Source organism: Dysidea avara, chromosome 10 (genome assembly GCF_963678975.1).
Source record: "Dysidea avara chromosome 10, odDysAvar1.4, whole genome shotgun sequence".
Lineage (NCBI taxonomy): Eukaryota > Metazoa > Porifera > Demospongiae > Dictyoceratida > Dysideidae > Dysidea > Dysidea avara.
The window spans coordinates 1,869,010-1,887,428 of NC_089281.1; the positions used below are offsets into that span (position 1 = coordinate 1,869,010).

At 40.4% G+C, this 18,419-nt stretch overlaps 1 protein-coding gene across 3 annotated transcripts in view; it reads right to left on the reverse strand.

The window, feature by feature from the left end:
* Positions 1-11,224: 11,224 nt before the first annotated feature.
* LOC136236279 (AT-rich interactive domain-containing protein 4B-like) overlaps positions 11,225-18,419 on the reverse strand; it is a 31,889-nt gene continuing 24,694 nt past the window's right edge. For all 3 annotated transcript variants that reach the window (XM_066026419.1, XM_066026418.1, XM_066026417.1), the window contains 4 exons: positions 17,846-18,065; positions 15,617-16,471; positions 15,020-15,166; positions 11,225-11,494 (listed from right to left, as the gene is read on the reverse strand). In XM_066026419.1, the coding sequence (XP_065882491.1) occupies positions 11,454-11,494; positions 15,020-15,166; positions 15,617-16,471; positions 17,846-18,065 (1,263 nt within the window). In that variant the 3' untranslated portion in view covers positions 11,225-11,453. The remainder of the gene's footprint in view (positions 11,495-15,019; positions 15,167-15,616; positions 16,472-17,845; positions 18,066-18,419) is intronic.

The following is an 18,419-nucleotide window of genomic DNA, read 5'->3' on the forward strand; positions in this document are numbered from 1 at the left end:
CTTTTTAATTAATCATGTAATGGATTATGAGATTTCTTTTATTGATAATAAAGACTGTTGTGAATAGTGTAATAAAGACTGTTGAGGATGGTTCATTTGTTGAGATGGCTGAGCTCCTGCCAGGCTATTTGGACACGGCAGATCTTAACACAGACGACCAACATACCAGACCACGGAAGCGACCCCCAGTGCTATCAGATATTATGGATTGGATGCAGTGTTTTTGGATCTACATTGCCATAGTTTCTCGCCACAAGCCCAAGTGTGTGGCAGATCTCCTGGGATATCAAAGAATCATAATGGGAGCATCCCTGGATTGTCGTGAAGGGAAATGGTTAATTTATGACCGTCGTTTCCGTTTAAAGGCATCTGCTTCTAATCTCAAGCAGTGGTCTACCATAGATATCACCATCTGGAACACAACCTTCCCAGAAAGGGCTATCTGGGGTCATTGACCACAAGGTCCTCCCCTTACTACCAGACAAACTCAAACCCTCATCAAAGGTCAACACGCCAAATCCAACCTCTACCAACAAGACAGCCTATATGCCTGGATTGGAATGACAGCCCTAACGGTTGCTCCCGGCCTTCCTGCCGCTATGCTCATTTATGCTACAGATGTGTCCATAACCCTAGAGTCACAGACAGGAATCCCGTCAAAGCCTCCCAGTGCACTTACAGGCAGCAGGATAGAGACAGAACAACTAGTCTTGACTTGTCTCCATAGCTTTTGGCAAGTGTTTTCTTCTTTTTTTCTTAGCATCTTAATCTTGTACACCATTTGCATAGTGTAAATTTTAAAAAGGCATTGGTAGTGATATGGGTATATAAATCTGCATGTTTCACAAGGGCAGCTAGTATGTGTTGCAGTCAGGGCATATTGTGTGGATATTTAGATGTTAACTCAATAAGCGTATGAATGCACCCATAATCGCTTTGACACAAGTGTTACCCAAATCTATTTCTCCTCTGCAGTGATGTCAGAGCAGCACATTGTTGGTATGCACACCAAGGACTCTGCTTGGACTACCCACCTGAAGAGCCAGCCAGCTGATGTCAAAGTACCACCCGTAGCCACTGTAGTTACATCCCCACTTGATGTGAGTAGATGGAAGGAGGCACTTTCAGACCACCCAAATAAGCCACTAACTGACTTCTTCCTCTCTGGAATCACACAGGGCTTCCGCATAGGCTTCAAGCAACAACTGCACCCATTGAAGTCTACAAAGTGGAATTTATGCTGTGCTCTCCGACACCCCGAAACAGTGGAGAAGTACCTGGCTGAGGAGATCGCTTTAGGGAGGGTTGCTGGCCCATTTCAACAGTCACTGGTCCCACACGCACATCTTAGCCGTTTTGGAGTCATCCCCAAAAACCACCAACCAAACAAATGGAGATTAATCGTTGACCTGTCTCACCCAGTTGACGGCAGCGTCAATGGAGGGATCCCAAAAGGATCATGCTCACTGAAGTACATCATCGTAGACTCTAGTCTGTCGGCGCCCGCCCCCATGAGAAGGGGCGGGCGCCGCCAGACAACGTAGACTCGGCAATCGACTAGATTAAACAGATAGGGTATGGCACACTGATGGCAAAGATTGATGTTAAAAGTGCCTTTCGCCTACTTCCTGTGCACCCAGCCGATCGTCACCTATTGTCAATGAAATGGAATAATCAGATCTTTATCGACACTTGTTTACCTTTTGGGCTACGATCTGCCCCCAAGCTGTTTAATGTCTTGGCTGACCTGCTGTCGTGGATTCTCGAACAACAGCAGGTGACACCGGTCATGCATTATTTGGATGATTTTGTCACCTTGGGCCCATGTGACTCTCCTTTGTGTGCCAACAACCTTCAAAAAATTAAGGACACCTGCTCCAGCTTAGGAATTCCGCTTGCGCTAGAAAAGATCGAGGGGCCGTCCCAGCGCTTGACATTTCTAGGGATTACCTTAGATACTGAACTGATGCAGGCTCGCCTACCTGAGGACAGTCGACTGCGTAACCAAGTCAAAGCCTGGCTATCCCGCAAAAAAGCTACTAAAAGAGAGATTTTGTCCTTGGTAGGTCTTCTACAGCACGCCACTAAGGTGGTAATACCAGGGAGGACCTTTGTCTCTAGAATGTATGAAGCAGCAGCTCGCCTCAAAAAGCTATCTCACAGTACAAGGCTCACAGCTGGCTTCCGGTCGGACCTCAGATGGTGGCACCTGTTTGCATCCTGTTGGAATGGGACCAGCTTTCTTGACAACTCCTCCCCGGACCACTTCATTGCTACAGATGTGTCAGGGTCCTGGGGTTGTGGTGGGATCTTTGGACCTCAATGGATACAATTGGCTTGGTCGAAGGAATGGACACGGAGGGATATCATGGCAAAGGAGCTGGTACCAATCGTCTTAAGCTGTGCCGTGTGGGGCCCACTACTGTCAGGCAGCAAGGTTCAATTCAAGTGTGATAACAGTGGGGTGGTAGACTCAATCAACAAGGGCCCTTCTAAGGAGCCATTGGTCATGCATCTTTTACGGTGTCTTTGGTTCTTCTCAGCCTACTTCGGTTTCACAATTGTAGCCTGCCATATTCCAGGGGTGCTGAACACGGCTGCAGATCAGCTCTCCAGAAACAGATCGGCAGAATTCTTAAAGCTGAATGCACATGTGTCCATCATCCCAGAGGTTATCCCAATGTCACTCTTGAAACTAATATCACCACAAAAGCTGGACTGGACATCCCCCTCCTTTCAGCGCCACTTCAAACGCTTCATTAAGAAACTTCATGCACCCCTTAATTAATGGGAACTGATAAACACATATGACTATACTGTATAGGCTATATTAATACATTGTATATATGCACGTACGCTGTTTGATTCTGTTCACTGTGCAATGATATGTACGCATATATATATATAATATAATATAACAAGCTTGTCTACTGCACCTGTCTATCAAGGGTATTATTTACAGATTGCTTCAAACCACCATCCTCACTAAGAACTGACCACCTCAATAAACTCCTTGGAAAAGCTCACAAACTACTACACACCGGCCTGGCTAAGTCAAGCAGGAAGACCTATGCGGCAGGTAAAAGAAGATATTTCAACTTTTGCAATTTGGTGGGAAAAAAGCCAATTCCTACAACGGAGTGCACCCTGACACTATTTGTTACACACTTGGCAACATCTAACATATCACTGAGGACTATAAAAGTCTACTTAGCAGCTGTCAGACACATGCATGTTTGCAAGGGGTTGCATAAGCATTTCAATTAAAAAAGTCACTCCCCGGCTTCAGCTCATCCTAAGGGGAATTAGGAAGCGTCAAGCTGGCAGGCACTTCACCAAACCACGCCTGCCAATCACCATTCCCATTCTACGCAGCATCAAAACTGCATTGTCAAAAGAAGCCCCCTCTTACGACAACACTACATTCTGGGCTATGTGCTGCCTTGCCTTCTTCGGCTTCCTAAGGGTCAGTGAGTTCACTATCCCTGCAGAGGATTCATATGACTCATCCCGCCACTTATCACTTGGTGATATTGCAGTTGACAACAGAACAAAGCCCCGTTTACTGCAACTCTTTCTTAAGCAATCAAAAACTGATCCATACAAACAGGGTACCAAAGCGTACATGGGTGCCACTGATAGTACGGTGTGCCCAGTAAAGGCAGTTCTTTCTTATTTGCAAAAAAGAAGTACCCAGCCAGGACCACTCTTCGTCACCGAGAAGGGAAAAGGCTGGACCAGGAGCACGTTCTGTGCAAGACTCAAATCTGTGCTACATAAGCTTAAGTTAGACAATAACTGCTATAATACTCACAGCTTCCGCATTGGCGCAGCAACCTCTGCTTCACTAGCTCAACTACCAGATGCTCACGTTCAAATACTGGGCCGCTGGAGGAGCAATGCCTTTCAATGATACATCAGACCTCCTCCCAAAGAACTAGCAAGGCTGTCTAAGACAAATGTAACAGGTCATCACCCACGTGCAAGGACTGTATAATATCCTCTATGACCTTTGTTGTAATAAAGTGCTGACATATTTCAATGATCAAGTAGTCCTCATATAACTGTTGCATTACTATAATTACTCTTGCATGCCAAGAAACGTACACTAGATATCTACGAAGAACCAGATACTTGGGTGAAAGGCTGACTGCGCTCTGCAGTCCTCTTTTCTGTGGCTTGAAGGAAGGCATTTGGAGCATAGAATACCTCTTGAGCACCAAATTCCTTCTCTACCCAAGTATCAGCTCACTGGAAATAGAGAAATAATATAAGATCCCTGTAGGCCATTAAGCAAACAAAAATAATTTTATTTGGACAGAACAAAAATATTTTGACCCAGTGTGGCAACCGGGACTGGGTACATTTACCAAACCACCACCACTAACATTAGTCAGTGGGAGGCAAGTGCCGGAGGAGCTAATGTTTCTACCCAAGATATGTTCAAGGTTAGTTGAGTACAAAACATTAATTGTAATGCTTGACGCAGTATATGTATGTAGTAGTCATACCACATGCATATACAAACTTTATGACTATAGACCAATTCACATTCCAAGTTTTGCAATTTTCCATATGGCTACCATCACTTTTAATAAAATTATGAGGGTTTCATATTGTATGACAAGAAATTTTGATGGAAGGCAGAAAAGTTGACAAACTGAATTGATTAATTATCAACTATTAATCTGTCAGACATTGATAGCTAAGTACCTCAAAAGTGAGTGTTTAAATCTATGATTTCTCAGCATAATATTTATCAAACACATCAACTTTTCTTTACATGAAAATCCTTCTCATACAGTACTGATGACATTATAGTGAATGGTTGTTATATAATATACTCAGTTGAGAACAAAGCCTTGAAAACGTCACCTATCACAGTTGTTGTGTATCGTGTTACCTAGTATGTATCATCATTATCTGCTGTATATATAGGGATTGTATATCATCATAATGATAGCACATTGTAGAGTCCACCAGCCACAAGACTACATGTTGCATGGCTAGAGAGGTTTGAAGATCGACCAGAGTGAGTTGACTGTCTCACTTCTTATCTGGTGACTTTTTCTCAACTCTCATACATACTTCACCCTACCTGTTTCATTTGTCCATCCATAGTCATCCGAAATATTAGCACACATTCAAAAACATTTTATTGTTTATGGTGATAAATTATAATGCATTATGTGCTCTTCTCATATACTACTCTCCAGCAGAAGTGTTGCCAAAATAATAAATAACATTACCCTTGGGGGGCTTCATGAAGACTTGCTAGTCTGAATTTAAAAGATTGCAGACAGACACATTTCATACAGGAATTGTCAAAACGGAAAGCAGTTACACTATCACATTACCCAACAGAATCACCACATCACTCTTGACAAGGTGGTGTTTCACAATGTTATCCTCTATGTCCTGTAGCTATACTGTTAGCCTCTTCAGTATACTAGTGTCGTATGATGTCCTACAGTGTTACATGTGACCATCTATAGTAATATGTATGTCAACAGGTGAAATCATAATATCACACTGCAAACAAACTTCCATGCATTTTAATTTTGCATTTCATTTCATTTTATTAATCATCAAAGCATGGAATGGCTTGTTACTATAATAATTAAAAAACAGAAGAGTAAGATTTACTGGAGACTCCAGCGTAGGGGAATTAGACTTAGAATTTGGTCAAATCTCCTCCTTGCATGCCCACATGGGGGTAGGTGGGGCAAAACCTTGATAGGTGCATTATTTATACAGGGAAAACAGCAGCCAAAAGAGGCTGTTCATCAGCTGTGCCGGCCCTGTGAAATTATCATACAATAAAGTACAACACGCACACACAGAATACTCCGGCCCATAGTTACAACAAAACTGAGAACAAAACAAAACTGAGAACAAAACAAAACTGCAGCTACACCGGTTTTCAGGTCCGTTGACCTATTCAAATTCGCGCATGCGCTTCATTTGACTAAAAATCGAGCCCGGTAAAAATGGCCGCGAAGCACAACGTGAAGGTATCTACTCCAATTCAGATTAACGGGCCAGTAATTAACAGTTGGCTACAGAGGTGTTACTGTTACACCGCTGGCCTCGAGCTCTCAGTCTCAGCCAATTCAAACGTCAACGGCAATTGTGATTCCAAAGGTGCTTCTGAAAGCCATGAGTAAAGAAAGGAAGGGTGAGAATAAGATGTTTACTATAAGGAATATTAACACCACCCAAGTTTCGTGTGTTTCCCGCTTGGCTGAATTAATTAGAACACAATTGAAGGGCGATATCATTGCCCAAGATTTTGATGTTGGTTATGTGAGTGGAAGTAACTTAATCAGCTTAAGAAAAAAAGAAGACGTGAGTGAAATCTGGGCCAGGGCAAACAGAGGACAAAACATTGTTTTGTGGTGTGATGGATTGAAGCCAGGTGGCACTACTCAGACTAGTGCTGGTGTAAAGCGAAAAGCGTCAGACAGTGGTACCACACAGTCAAAGAAAGATGTTGCAGAACAAGTGCAACAGTGTGTGGAGAATCTGAGAAGGCAGCATGGCGAAAAGTTTACACCTATGCAATACCGTGTGTGGAGCGAAATGATCAATGGTGGCATCCACAAAAGTACAACAGATCCTCCTACAACTTCTATGTTCAAGTGCTGTGGCAGTGAGATGCCAAGTAAGAAAGGATCATCTACAGTTGTAAAAGACGCTATGGTTGAGGCAGTGCAACAATTAGCAAGTGCCATTACTACTCCACATCAAGCTGTGCCAACCCAAGTAAAGGAAAAGTCTGCTAGTCCAAGTAGATTAATCGATGGAAGGTCAAAGTGCTACAAACAGCTAGCTGAATTGAAGAATCTTAAAGATTCAGGGATAATATCTGACGATGAGTTTCTAGATGAACGTGTGGCTATATTACAAGTGTTAAAAAAACTAGGTAACAGTTAACAGTACAGTACATAAACTATTTAAACAGCGTCACTTAAATCATCACATGTTTTTAAATGTAGCCACAGTGTGAAATGAATCCATGACAATCTTCTTGTGATATCATGGTGAATGCCATAGTTATCACTAACCTTGGAGTCATCTGATAGAGGTGGGTATCTTCTTTTATTATTGTTTTTACTTTGCTAAACACTTCCTCTGCTGGCATAAGATCAGGTGAATATGGTGGTAGAAAGCATAATCTTGCATTTGCTTGAGCTTCAACTAAATCAGTAACCTCATCTATATGATGGATACTTGCATTGTCCATCAACACAACTGACCTTGTGTTAATGCCATTAAAGGGATTTAAAATCGGCACTAAACAATTTCGAACAAAATCAGCAAATCTGTCCCCATTAATAGTGCCCTCTGTAATGTGTACATCATGAATGCCATCTAAGGATATAATTGGTATTGCTGAATATCGTACACCTCTAATTAGTAGTTGGTGGTTGTTCAAGGGCATCCCTCTAATGCTGTATGCATGCTTTCTGTCTTAAAGCATTTCGGTTGTCACAACCAGTTTCATCAAGCCATACTAGCATTGATGGGTCATAGCAAGAAACTTCAGCCATGAATTTAGCCCTTAGATAGTTGGATTGCTGTAGAGCAACGTGATGCATTGACTGTCTTGTGCAGCCCAGTTGTTTAAGGGCTCTGCAGATTGTAGGTATGCTAATAACTACTCCGTAATCATCGTTTAACATCTCTTGTAACTCATGAAGGTATAGACCAGGTTGTGTCAACACCAGCCTCAGCAAAGTAAGCTGCTCGAAGTTACCTAATAACTTTTCCGGTCCATCCCTTCGATGCCTAATTTCAACATCCCCAGTTTGACGAAATAACTGTAAGTATCGATGCACAGTTCGCTCTGATACATGAAATTGGTCGCTGATTTCCTTCTGGGTTAAATGATAGGTGGGCCTGTAATAAGCCCATACTATCCTCCATCGCAGGTCGTAGCTGTATGGCTTCGTTGCATTCATGATCATAGTTCCCGCAACGTACGGTCATTCAAATACTCGCGCCATATTTACGCATGCGCGAATTTGAATAGGACAACGGACTTGAAAACCGGTGTAGCCAGTAGGTAGCTGAAACAAACTGAGAAATTACAAAGCATAAATAACGTCTGACATTCGCCGGTCCTCGCTGCCCACTGCCTCGCTTCCAAAATCGAGAGTCACCGCTGGGTCAATTATCAGCTCTCAGTATATAATCATAATCATAATCATAATCATAACCACTAGCATTTGCTAGAACATTCTGCTATCAGATTACGGAATCGCTACAGTGACGCAATTCCTACACAGCCACGGTAATCCGTTCAACGGGTATAATCCCTCGCGCATGCATTTGCGCATAAAAGCGGCGGGCAAAATGTCGAAGCTAATACGTTCAGCTACAAGAAGCTCTTTAATGAAATGCTACAGTAAAGGAGAAGACAAAGCATCGAATGACTCCTACAGCTCAGGCAGCTTCGTACGAAAGTTTCAAACTTGCAGGATCTTGCCTCGATACGTCTCCTCAACAATCGCCCAGTACACAGCGGCGACATGTGAAAACTACACCCATAACACCAGTGCAAGAGACTATACAAGGAGCAGCGGGACCAGCTGAGTTAGTTATCGGGGTGTCAAAACTCAACCCACCAGGATGATAACGCCGGCCTTGAACTAGTAGCTATTCGCGGACTGACTATACCGGCAAGAATATTGCATGGTGCTGTGCTAGTACAACTGTCATCCGGGCCATGCAGTATTCAATCGACAGCATCTCCAGTAGACAACGGAAGAGGATCCAGATGCTGCTACTGTAGCTATGAACAATCTCCGCTCTTGTAGCTATATCTGCCCTCGTGACAAAGACCTATCGTGAAGACTTTCTTTTATTTATTAAAAATGCTGTAGCTGTATTGTAAAGTTGTTCTCATGTGTGTGTGTGTACGTGTTATCAGTAAAATAGTAAAAAAAAAACATTTAACATTAACAGAGCCAACAGTGACCATGCATGATGCATTCAGTGAATTATTAAATGAACTGTAAACAATAATTATTGGAATGATGCACACACACACTTATCAGCTAGGTCTCCTAGTAGCTAGAGCAGGGGATGGATTACTTACTACTGATGTATAGGATTTAACTGGTGAGCTCTTGGGTACAGCCAGGTGGTGACTTGGTTAACCTACTGTGTCAGGTGGGTGGGGTTGCTGTACAGGTGATCCAGCCGACTGTGGTGGACGATCCCTACAAACTTGCTTCTTCTAACAGATAGGACAATAAAATTAAAAAAAAAGAAAACTCAAATGGCATGTTGTCACTGCAACTAGCATTGGGATCTAAATGCTAAGTGTAGCCACTTGATCAGGAAAACTTTTGCCTATAGGCATGCTTCATCGTGCATTCTCTGTCGACCCTCACCTTGGCAGTACTACGTAGGTCTAATCCTCTCATTGTTACCCATAGTAATCCTGGCTGCTATCCTTTCCTCTGGTATACCCACTTATCGTAACAAGTATTCCAGCCACTGTAGTGGACGTAGTATTCTCTCATACCTGACTCCATTGTACTATCCATGATCTGATAATGTAATATGATGGGTTAATCAGTGAGTGAATATATTCTATATGTATGAATAATTTGTACATGAGGAATACACAAAACCTTATAAGGTAACTTCAACTTGTTTCTTGGGCCCAAACAATGCTAGTACGAGATATTTATGTTCACCTTAATTGTGATCATCTTGCAAGTGCAGAGATAACACTATGCAAGTTACCTTTTATGGTAATCATATATAGCATTCACATAGCTGCTTACTAGCATGTAGCACAACAATCATTATAGCTATATATAGCTTATATATGACATGTAAATCACTCTTCAGCCAGTAAAAATTAATACTTTTATTTTACTGATCTACCGACCCTATAGAGTTTGGCCTGAGAAACAAAAGATTTGGCCTTATGAACTTTTTCCAGAATGGACTTACTAGGAATTCTGTAACACATTTCATAGACAAATATTTTGTTAGTGCATGTACACATGTGTGTGTAGAAAACATTGCCCATGTGTAGTGGGCATGTTTAGGAGCAAGGAGCATATGCGGTACACATGTACACATGCAGTGTACACATAATATTACAATCTATACAGTTCACCTTAGCTATGTACTGCTTTAGGAACTTTCCTTTACCATACCACACTTTGATCATCTCACCAACAGCATATGTACAAGGAGCTGATGGCTTCTCATCTTCAGTAGAAACAACACTACAGTAACGTGGATCATAAACAATATTGTAGACAGACAGAAACAATAAGAGCCGTAGACTCATTGACACAGAGAGAGGCACACACACACACTACACAGAGTTCAGCACATAATACACAATTTTTTTAGTGCTGTTAAATCTTGCACTTACCTCAGGAACCCATACAGATCAAAGGTTAGTAAATAACATTACTTCTGCTGCAATTGTATTCAAAGTCTAACACAGGATATGGAAGTAGTTACAAATCTAGATACTAGCTATCAGTGCTTTGATTTGTATGGCTTCTTGACCATTCAGGAAACCAAGGTTTACATAACCAGTAGTAAATAATCATGTCACTTAAGTGGACAATGATGATGTGTTATAAATAGTACTATATTATACATATATGGCATTATTGCCTTTGATGACACAAAATTACAATCTGACCTCTTTACACAATTATCCCACAGCTAACAGTTTCCCCCTAATGGTTATAAACACATTGTACACTACTAAACAACGTACCAATGGAACATAGGGGTCAATTATGTATGGCAAAAATGAGGTGCATACTAATAAACCAAAAACTCTTTTTTTGTACTTTTTGTAATGCATCTTTGTAAAATAACCATTTAACCACTCAGTTTGGGTAGATTCTTAATCAGTAAACTCCAACACATTGTATGATACCAAGTTTGGTGGAGGGTAACAAGTTGTACTTTTGGGGTTTGTCCACCTGAGTAATTAAATTCTTCAGTGGAATTTTTTGTATGGAGCACATAATTATGTTGTAATCAACAGTGAATAAATGTTACTATGGTAACATTGGTTGGGAGATATATATCAGTTTGCATTCACTGTTGATCACAAAAAGTACTTTGATACAGGCAAGAACAAGTTGTAAGACTTTACAAGCATCCCATAATTTCCTCACTAATATGCATGGTTGGGCCAGGTAAATGCAAACTGACTTGAGATGCATAACAATTGAAATGTTAAAAATCAATTAAAATGGTAGAATTACTACAATGCCAAATAGCCAATAGATAACACACACAAACAATATATTGTTCATATAAACAGGTAATAGTTTATATTTCTTGTACAAACAGCAGACATATAGTAAACAAAACAAAAACAACAAAAACACAAAAAATAAAACTATTCATGTTCAGTAGGAATAAGATTTCACATTCAGTTTCCATAGTAACAGCTTCTACTGGCATTCCACCACAGGAGAATGATTGTTACGCATGGCTGGAGTGAGAGATATGACATTGTGTTATGACATATTAGTAGCTACTGAAACGGTGAGACCTCATTTAACAACTACCTCTCTAACAAAACCACCTGGGTATAGTGGCCATTCCAAACATTGACAAGATGTAATTTATTACTTCTTTAAATAGGTCTGACACTTATCAGGTTTCACTGTACACATACTATTGTAATGTCCCTCAAAGATTGAGTTAGCTACTGACACACAACAATCAAGGAATGATCCAGTTAAAAACTAACTGTGTATAGATGTGGTGTTGTTACTAGATGATGTATTAGGGTAACTGCAGGGGTGGATCCAGGAGATGACAAGGGGAGGGGCACAAACAGGCTAGGTGGTTGGGGAGAGCAGATTCTCTTGTTATTTGCTGCAGTTTTGAAGCAGCAAATAATTACCTCTTAATAGTGACTCACTATTGATTTTGTCATTTTGGCCTTTGCAGATGGTTATGAAGTCTTAAAAGCTTTTTAAAGGCTATTAATGTCTTTAAAAACAGCAACACGATAATTATTTTTAGAGGCACTTAGTACGCATGAAGGTGCTGGGTGACAATTTCACAGCTACTTTGACTTTGGTTTGCTTTGGTTTCAGGTGAATTTGTAATAACTGTTAGTAAAACGTGCATAATTTCGTGTGTTTTATCAGGAACTTATGAGCCACCGAAGGAGCATGAAACTCGGTGCCATCACAACCCAAATTATGTCACATCATTTGAAATAAATTGGATACGACACGCGCGAATATTATGTAATTGGCATGTGTCAGAATGCCCCAGCTGCCATAGAAGTGAAGACCAGTTCGAAATGCTAGAGGGCACCTAAACAGTGTTGGAGAGGAGTACGCTTCACCGTCGCCATGGGTCACTGCCAGTCGCTTCCCTGTACTTCTTCTGTGACACCTTGGTGTTCCCTCATTGTTGAAGCGTGACACGCTTTGGCGACGGTTCAGTCATGTACTTAGGCCTCCTCGACAATGAACACGGCCCGCTATGGCTGAGCTCGGGATACTACCACCCCTTGATATTTTGTCATGCGCAATTCCGTATACAGCTTCCAATAACGAGATTTTAGTTTCCTTATAAGGAAACTAATCGACAAACAATTTGGATTGTGATGGTACCCGGCAGGCAGCGTAAGTTTCATGTTCCTTCGCCGCCTCATAAGCTCCTGGTTTTATAAACTGATTTTGCCCTGACATAAAGTTTAGTCTTGTAATAAGAAGTATGGCTAGCTCCACAAGGTAGGGGGGAAGGGGGCATTTGTCCCAAATGCCCCATCCTGGATCCGCCATTGAACTGAATACTACACAATGTACGGTATGTATCCACTGCATGTACACCTACACTAGTGAACATGTAGTGGATCCTCATGTGTCTGAGCAACATTTTCCCTAGATAAGTAAATTAGTTTGGATAACAGCAGCCTAATACAGAGTAATGTTCAAATACTCTAATAGAACATACACTTAATCTAATAGAACATGCACCTCTTTGTACAAATGAGTGATGTACAGAGAAATCTTAGTCACCCACAACCCCAGGGGCCTGGGCACACTACCTAGTAGTGTTCATGTAATTAAAATATTGTATTTTTGAAGTTATATGTATACTGCCACTATAAAATGAAGATTTAAAACATGTATCATTTAATGTGCTACTTTGGGTTGTGTGTGCTTTGACAGAATATTGAACTATTCTAATAGAACAATCACTTTGGATCAAATGTGTCATTTATGTACGAAGCGACCTAATTAAGAAAGACGTACATTCACGGCCAAATTCTCAGGGACCACTGGTCAAATTGCTGAATCGCATCATAACCATTCAATACACAGAACTACTTAGTAACCATGTATCTAAATACTTGGTATAAACTAAGGAGGTTGATTATTTTGTTTTTGCTTACATAACAGTAACCACAATGAAGTTATCAAACAACAAAGTCTAAACATCAGCTTGAACAAACAACAGAATCCCAACTATTTACAATTCATTCCACAGTTTGACTTACCTGTCTCCATTAAAATATAACACTTTTTTTCACTATAATACTTTTCAACTTGAAGAACGATTTAACTCACCTATTACAAAAAGGGTACACTTTGTGCTATTACGTACTAGTCTGGGAAGGATCCGGTTATCCCAGAAACAGGACCTCTATTATGGGTGTGTCTGCTTCAGTACCAGCACTTCTTGCTACGAATCGCATTTACAAGTTATAGCAAGGCTAAATAAAGTGTATTCTATGGGTAAGTTATGATGCTGCCGTTAATGGGTTAAGAAATTCACAAAGTTCACTTATTTAAGTATGTAGTGGTGCTGCTATCCTACCATAATTTGGTAGAACTGTTAATTATTCAAAAGTGAGTATTCTAATTAGAATGGTATTAGTGAAACAAGTTAAATATTATAAAACTTCTTGACATGGAAATAGTAAAAACGAAAACACAATTGTTACTTTCTAATATGGGAATACCCCCCAAAGTGCATATGCACATTAGTGTACTGCAGAGTTTATAGTGGAACGTGATAACAGTTGGCTGGTTTAGACAGGTGACCTTATTACACAGTCACCTTAATGCAGCGTAAATTAATGGCTGCTTTAGATATTACTGTATAAATTTCTAAGTTGGGGAATTTTGTTTAGATGATCAGTTGCCACTAATTGTAAAAGTATGGATATTTGGGTATGCAGTAAAATCACTTAGCAATAATATTCATATACCTTATACAGTAACTGAAACCCAAAAGGCACAACAAACAGGTGACATAATAACACAATTGCACTTAGTCACAACCACACTGCCTTTGTTTAAACCTGAACAGTCTTACTGACATTGTATGCACATTTTTGTTGAGATCTAGCATGACACACAGCCATGGCAAGTTGTATGGTTTTGATATAATGTGGTACTGGCTCTGCTGTAAATATTCAAATCTCATATTTTTGTATTCCAATAGTCTGAACAGTAGAACATCGTAGTCAGAAAATCATAGAATGAAATTTTTTGACAAAATTTCAACATTCTGTACAAATATTTTTACAATTTTCAAGTGACAACACGTTACAATGACCAGCTGTAATGACTCTGTTCCAGTATTTTAAGTAGAAAGATGGCCTTCAAGAACCCAATGGGATACTTGCATCCACCATTCCCAGTAAATGACTTGTTGTCAGGAAACATAAGTGCACCCCATGAAGTGTAGTAAATACTAGCACAACCAATAAATTATTAAATATTTCCACCTCTAGTAGATATTGTCCTCATTTAGAGGTTGGAATTTGTTTATTGATACAGTAACTACAAATTTGTCACTGAGTATATTGTTTTTGTAGTGAAACATTAGCAGAGTAAACTGTTCTGATTTCATAAGTCTAAACTGGCCATAATACATGCACAACTTGAACACAAACTTATATGCACATTTAATGGGGTCACAGGATGGTTTCTTATAAAAATAAAGTATGGGGTCACTTAACACAGTGTAACAGTTATGTCATTACCTTCTCTTTCTCTCTGTTTTGCTCTTCTTCTCTTTCTATCCAGGTAAGCAACCTCAGACTTCAGTTCTGCATATCTCTTCTGTATGGCTCCAATTTTTTCAGTCAGCAATGCTATCCTCCCAGCACTGTCCATTTCTGGCAACTTGGCTGTGATGACAACATCAAAGCAATAAGATCACATGTCTTGACCATGTACAGCATGTTGTTATGGTTGGGAAATTGCTAATCCAATAATGATCAGTTTAGAGATATTTTGGGACATATCTAGGTATCCAGATTAGGGCCAAGACTTATTAGCAATGGACAGACACAAATTTATAACTTCTAGTTGGCTGTCTGTTTCAGAGAGGCAGCATTCAGTACAATGACCATTAAAACATGGGTTGCTTTCAGACACCCTCCAATGTACATTAATGAACAACATCTAGTTTGGAAGCTGCTGATCACAATTGTATTTCACACATTGTAATTGTATTTAGAAATAAATCCTAAATAAAAGGCCATAACTATTACAAAGGTGAATTGCTTTTAAGCCAAACCTTTCCCAACCTGTGCAAACAAGCACCCGATAATTACGATAATTAAGTCACAACTCACAGAAGTCCACTATCCAGTCACTGGCTTGCTCTCTCCTTCTCTCTTGTAAAGATGTCTTCTTCTTCTTCCCATCAGGAGTACCTCTCTTCTTTTTACACTGTGGTGTCTCCTCTTGAGGTTGCTGGAGGACAGCAGTCTCTTCCTTAATTGGTGTGGTGGGGACAGGGGCTACAGGTGGGGGAATCACCTCAGGACAAGGTGGCTCTTCTGTGGAGGGAGGTGTCTTTTCTTTAGGTGAATGTACCGGAGAGATAACTAGCTTAGGTGAATGAATGGGAACATCATTTTCATCAATGTCTTCTTTCTTCATCACATCTTCCAAAACAGGAGTGATCACCGGAGTACTAGCTGTGGAGTCTACACTTTTTCCATCATCAATACTATTACTACCTGTTAACTGTTCTGTATTAGTAGTGAAGTCATTGTCCATTTTATCATCATCATCATCATCAACATGACGGGTAGGAGGTAAAACATTCTCTGCTATTAATGGTCCTTTAGCTGATGCTATTGTGGATGTCATTTTTGTTGTAGTTGATGTCATTTTTGGTGTTGTTGATGCTTTTGTTGTTGTTGTTTTCGGTGTTGTTTTTGTTGTTGCAGATGACTTTGATGTTGTAGGTACTGTTTTAGGGGTTGTGTTCTTTGGTGCAGTGGTTGCTTTAGTTGGTTTGTTTTCTTCTTGGGATGAGGGGGGAGTGGTGATATCTTGGGTGTGCTCATCAGTCTGTTTATTGTCTTTGGTGGTTGCTGTTGAAGGAGGGGCTTGTATTGTTGCAGCAACTGTAGTGGGTGTGGCATCAGGTGATGTAACTGTCGGTACCGGAGTTGACAATCGTTTCTTCTTTGGTCTCCCTGTATAATAAAACAAACCATCTAGCAAGTGTAATGGTACAATATATTTGGCAATACACTGAAATCTTTACAGGCAATTGGGACAAAAAAATCATGTTGGATTAGTAAAGCAGTAATATGGTGTGTCAGGTGAGATTTACATACACAAGAGTTGTCACTCAAATTCAATGAAACTAGTCAACCTAATCAGTTACCACTAAAAATGAGCCTTGTATTCCTTCCAATGCACTAAAAATCTATTTTTGCATTGCATTCTATTGGTCATTAAACAACCAATCGAATTGGCTTTATTAATAAGGTAGAGATTGTATTTCGCGTTCTTTAGTTAACAAGGTATTTCATCAGCAATACAAGCGGACATTTAACAACTTATCAAGGCATATCTACTGTCAGGGAAAAGGCCACCACTACTGGCAATAGTTGCGCGTGACCTATCCCCTTAGCACGCAACAATAGACGATTGAATCTACAGGAAGCAACTACTGCACCATAATAGCAACCAGTTCCCACGCTCACCTTGTCTTTCGCCTACAGTCAACCATAATCATAACTATTCAGCTTTCCTGGAAGTCGCGACTCTAGATTACAGACAACCCGCTTACCTCGTTTCCGGACTGATATTGGCGCAAACTATTTATAAATATCGTGGTTAAATGGAAGTACCGATTACTTACTTTGAATGTTGGAACTAAGCACTTTTAATCGACGAACCAAAGTGATACTAAAGGATCAGATATCCTCGACCAGCGTAATAACACAAGAACACGTCGAAGTTCACTCTACTGCTACACAAGATAGCTCAAGAATGGAGCAAATCCAGCCCGTGCAAGAGACGGCAGAAGGGGCTGCGGGACCAGCTAAGCCGGTAATTTGCTCATTTAAAGTATTTCATAGCTCAAGACTAGATCAAAGCATGAGAACTGAAACTGTTAATAGCTATTATGTCCAGCCGATGGAGGAGACAGTGGAAGGGGCAGCGGGACCAGCTGAGCTAGTTACTGGACTATACCCAATACGGTAACGCCTTTACTAGTCCACGCCGGATTGATTAGATGATGCCGCCACTTGAGGGAAGACGTGTACCGATCTGTTGCGCAATGGCGTCTCAAGTGTTTCACGGGAACAGGACTTTTCTACTGTGTCAAACAAAAAAGATTCGGATGTTGCAGTTGAAGACAATGCCTAATCACTTGTATTTTTATGTCGTCTATATTGTTCTATCCTATCATTGTATTGTGAGACTTTTACTTACCTTTTTTCTGCACCGATGTTGACCATGCACTCTTTGTAAATGTAATGTATTTTATATATTCAATGGATTACTAAATCATATTATTGAAAAGACACACACACACACAATTGCTGGACACTTACCAGGTCCCCTGGTAGCTGGGGCAGGGGATGGTTTAGTATTACCCTCCTCTACTGCTGGTGTATTGGGTTTGACTGGTGAGCTCTTGGGTACAGCAACTGCAGCAGGTGGTATCTTCTGTGACTTGTTTACCTTACTGTGTTGTTGCTGATCAGGTGGGTGGGGCTGCTGTACAGCTGACTGTGGTGGACGACCCCTACGAGCCTTGGGTAACTGCTTTTTCTAATAGTGATTGGATAAAATTTATAATAGTGAAAGTTAAGGGAAAAGAAACCTGTGAAAATGACAGCTGCAAGACAATTAGTTACAAATTTTCAAAAAAATTAATTATAGGGCCACACATGGGGCCCAGTTATAATGAGGTGGTCTTACTAATGAGGATGTTAAGTACATTTTAGCTATGTTTGACCTGCTTGAAATGGTCACTATAATGAGGTCATGAAATACATTTTATCTTACATATTTTGAGGGGCAATATTTTCGAGGTTGAGCATTGTCACTGAACTTGAAATTTGCAAACAATCTCAGGAGGTCTAAATATTTTTAGGACAAAATTTTCACTCTAAACCCCCAAAG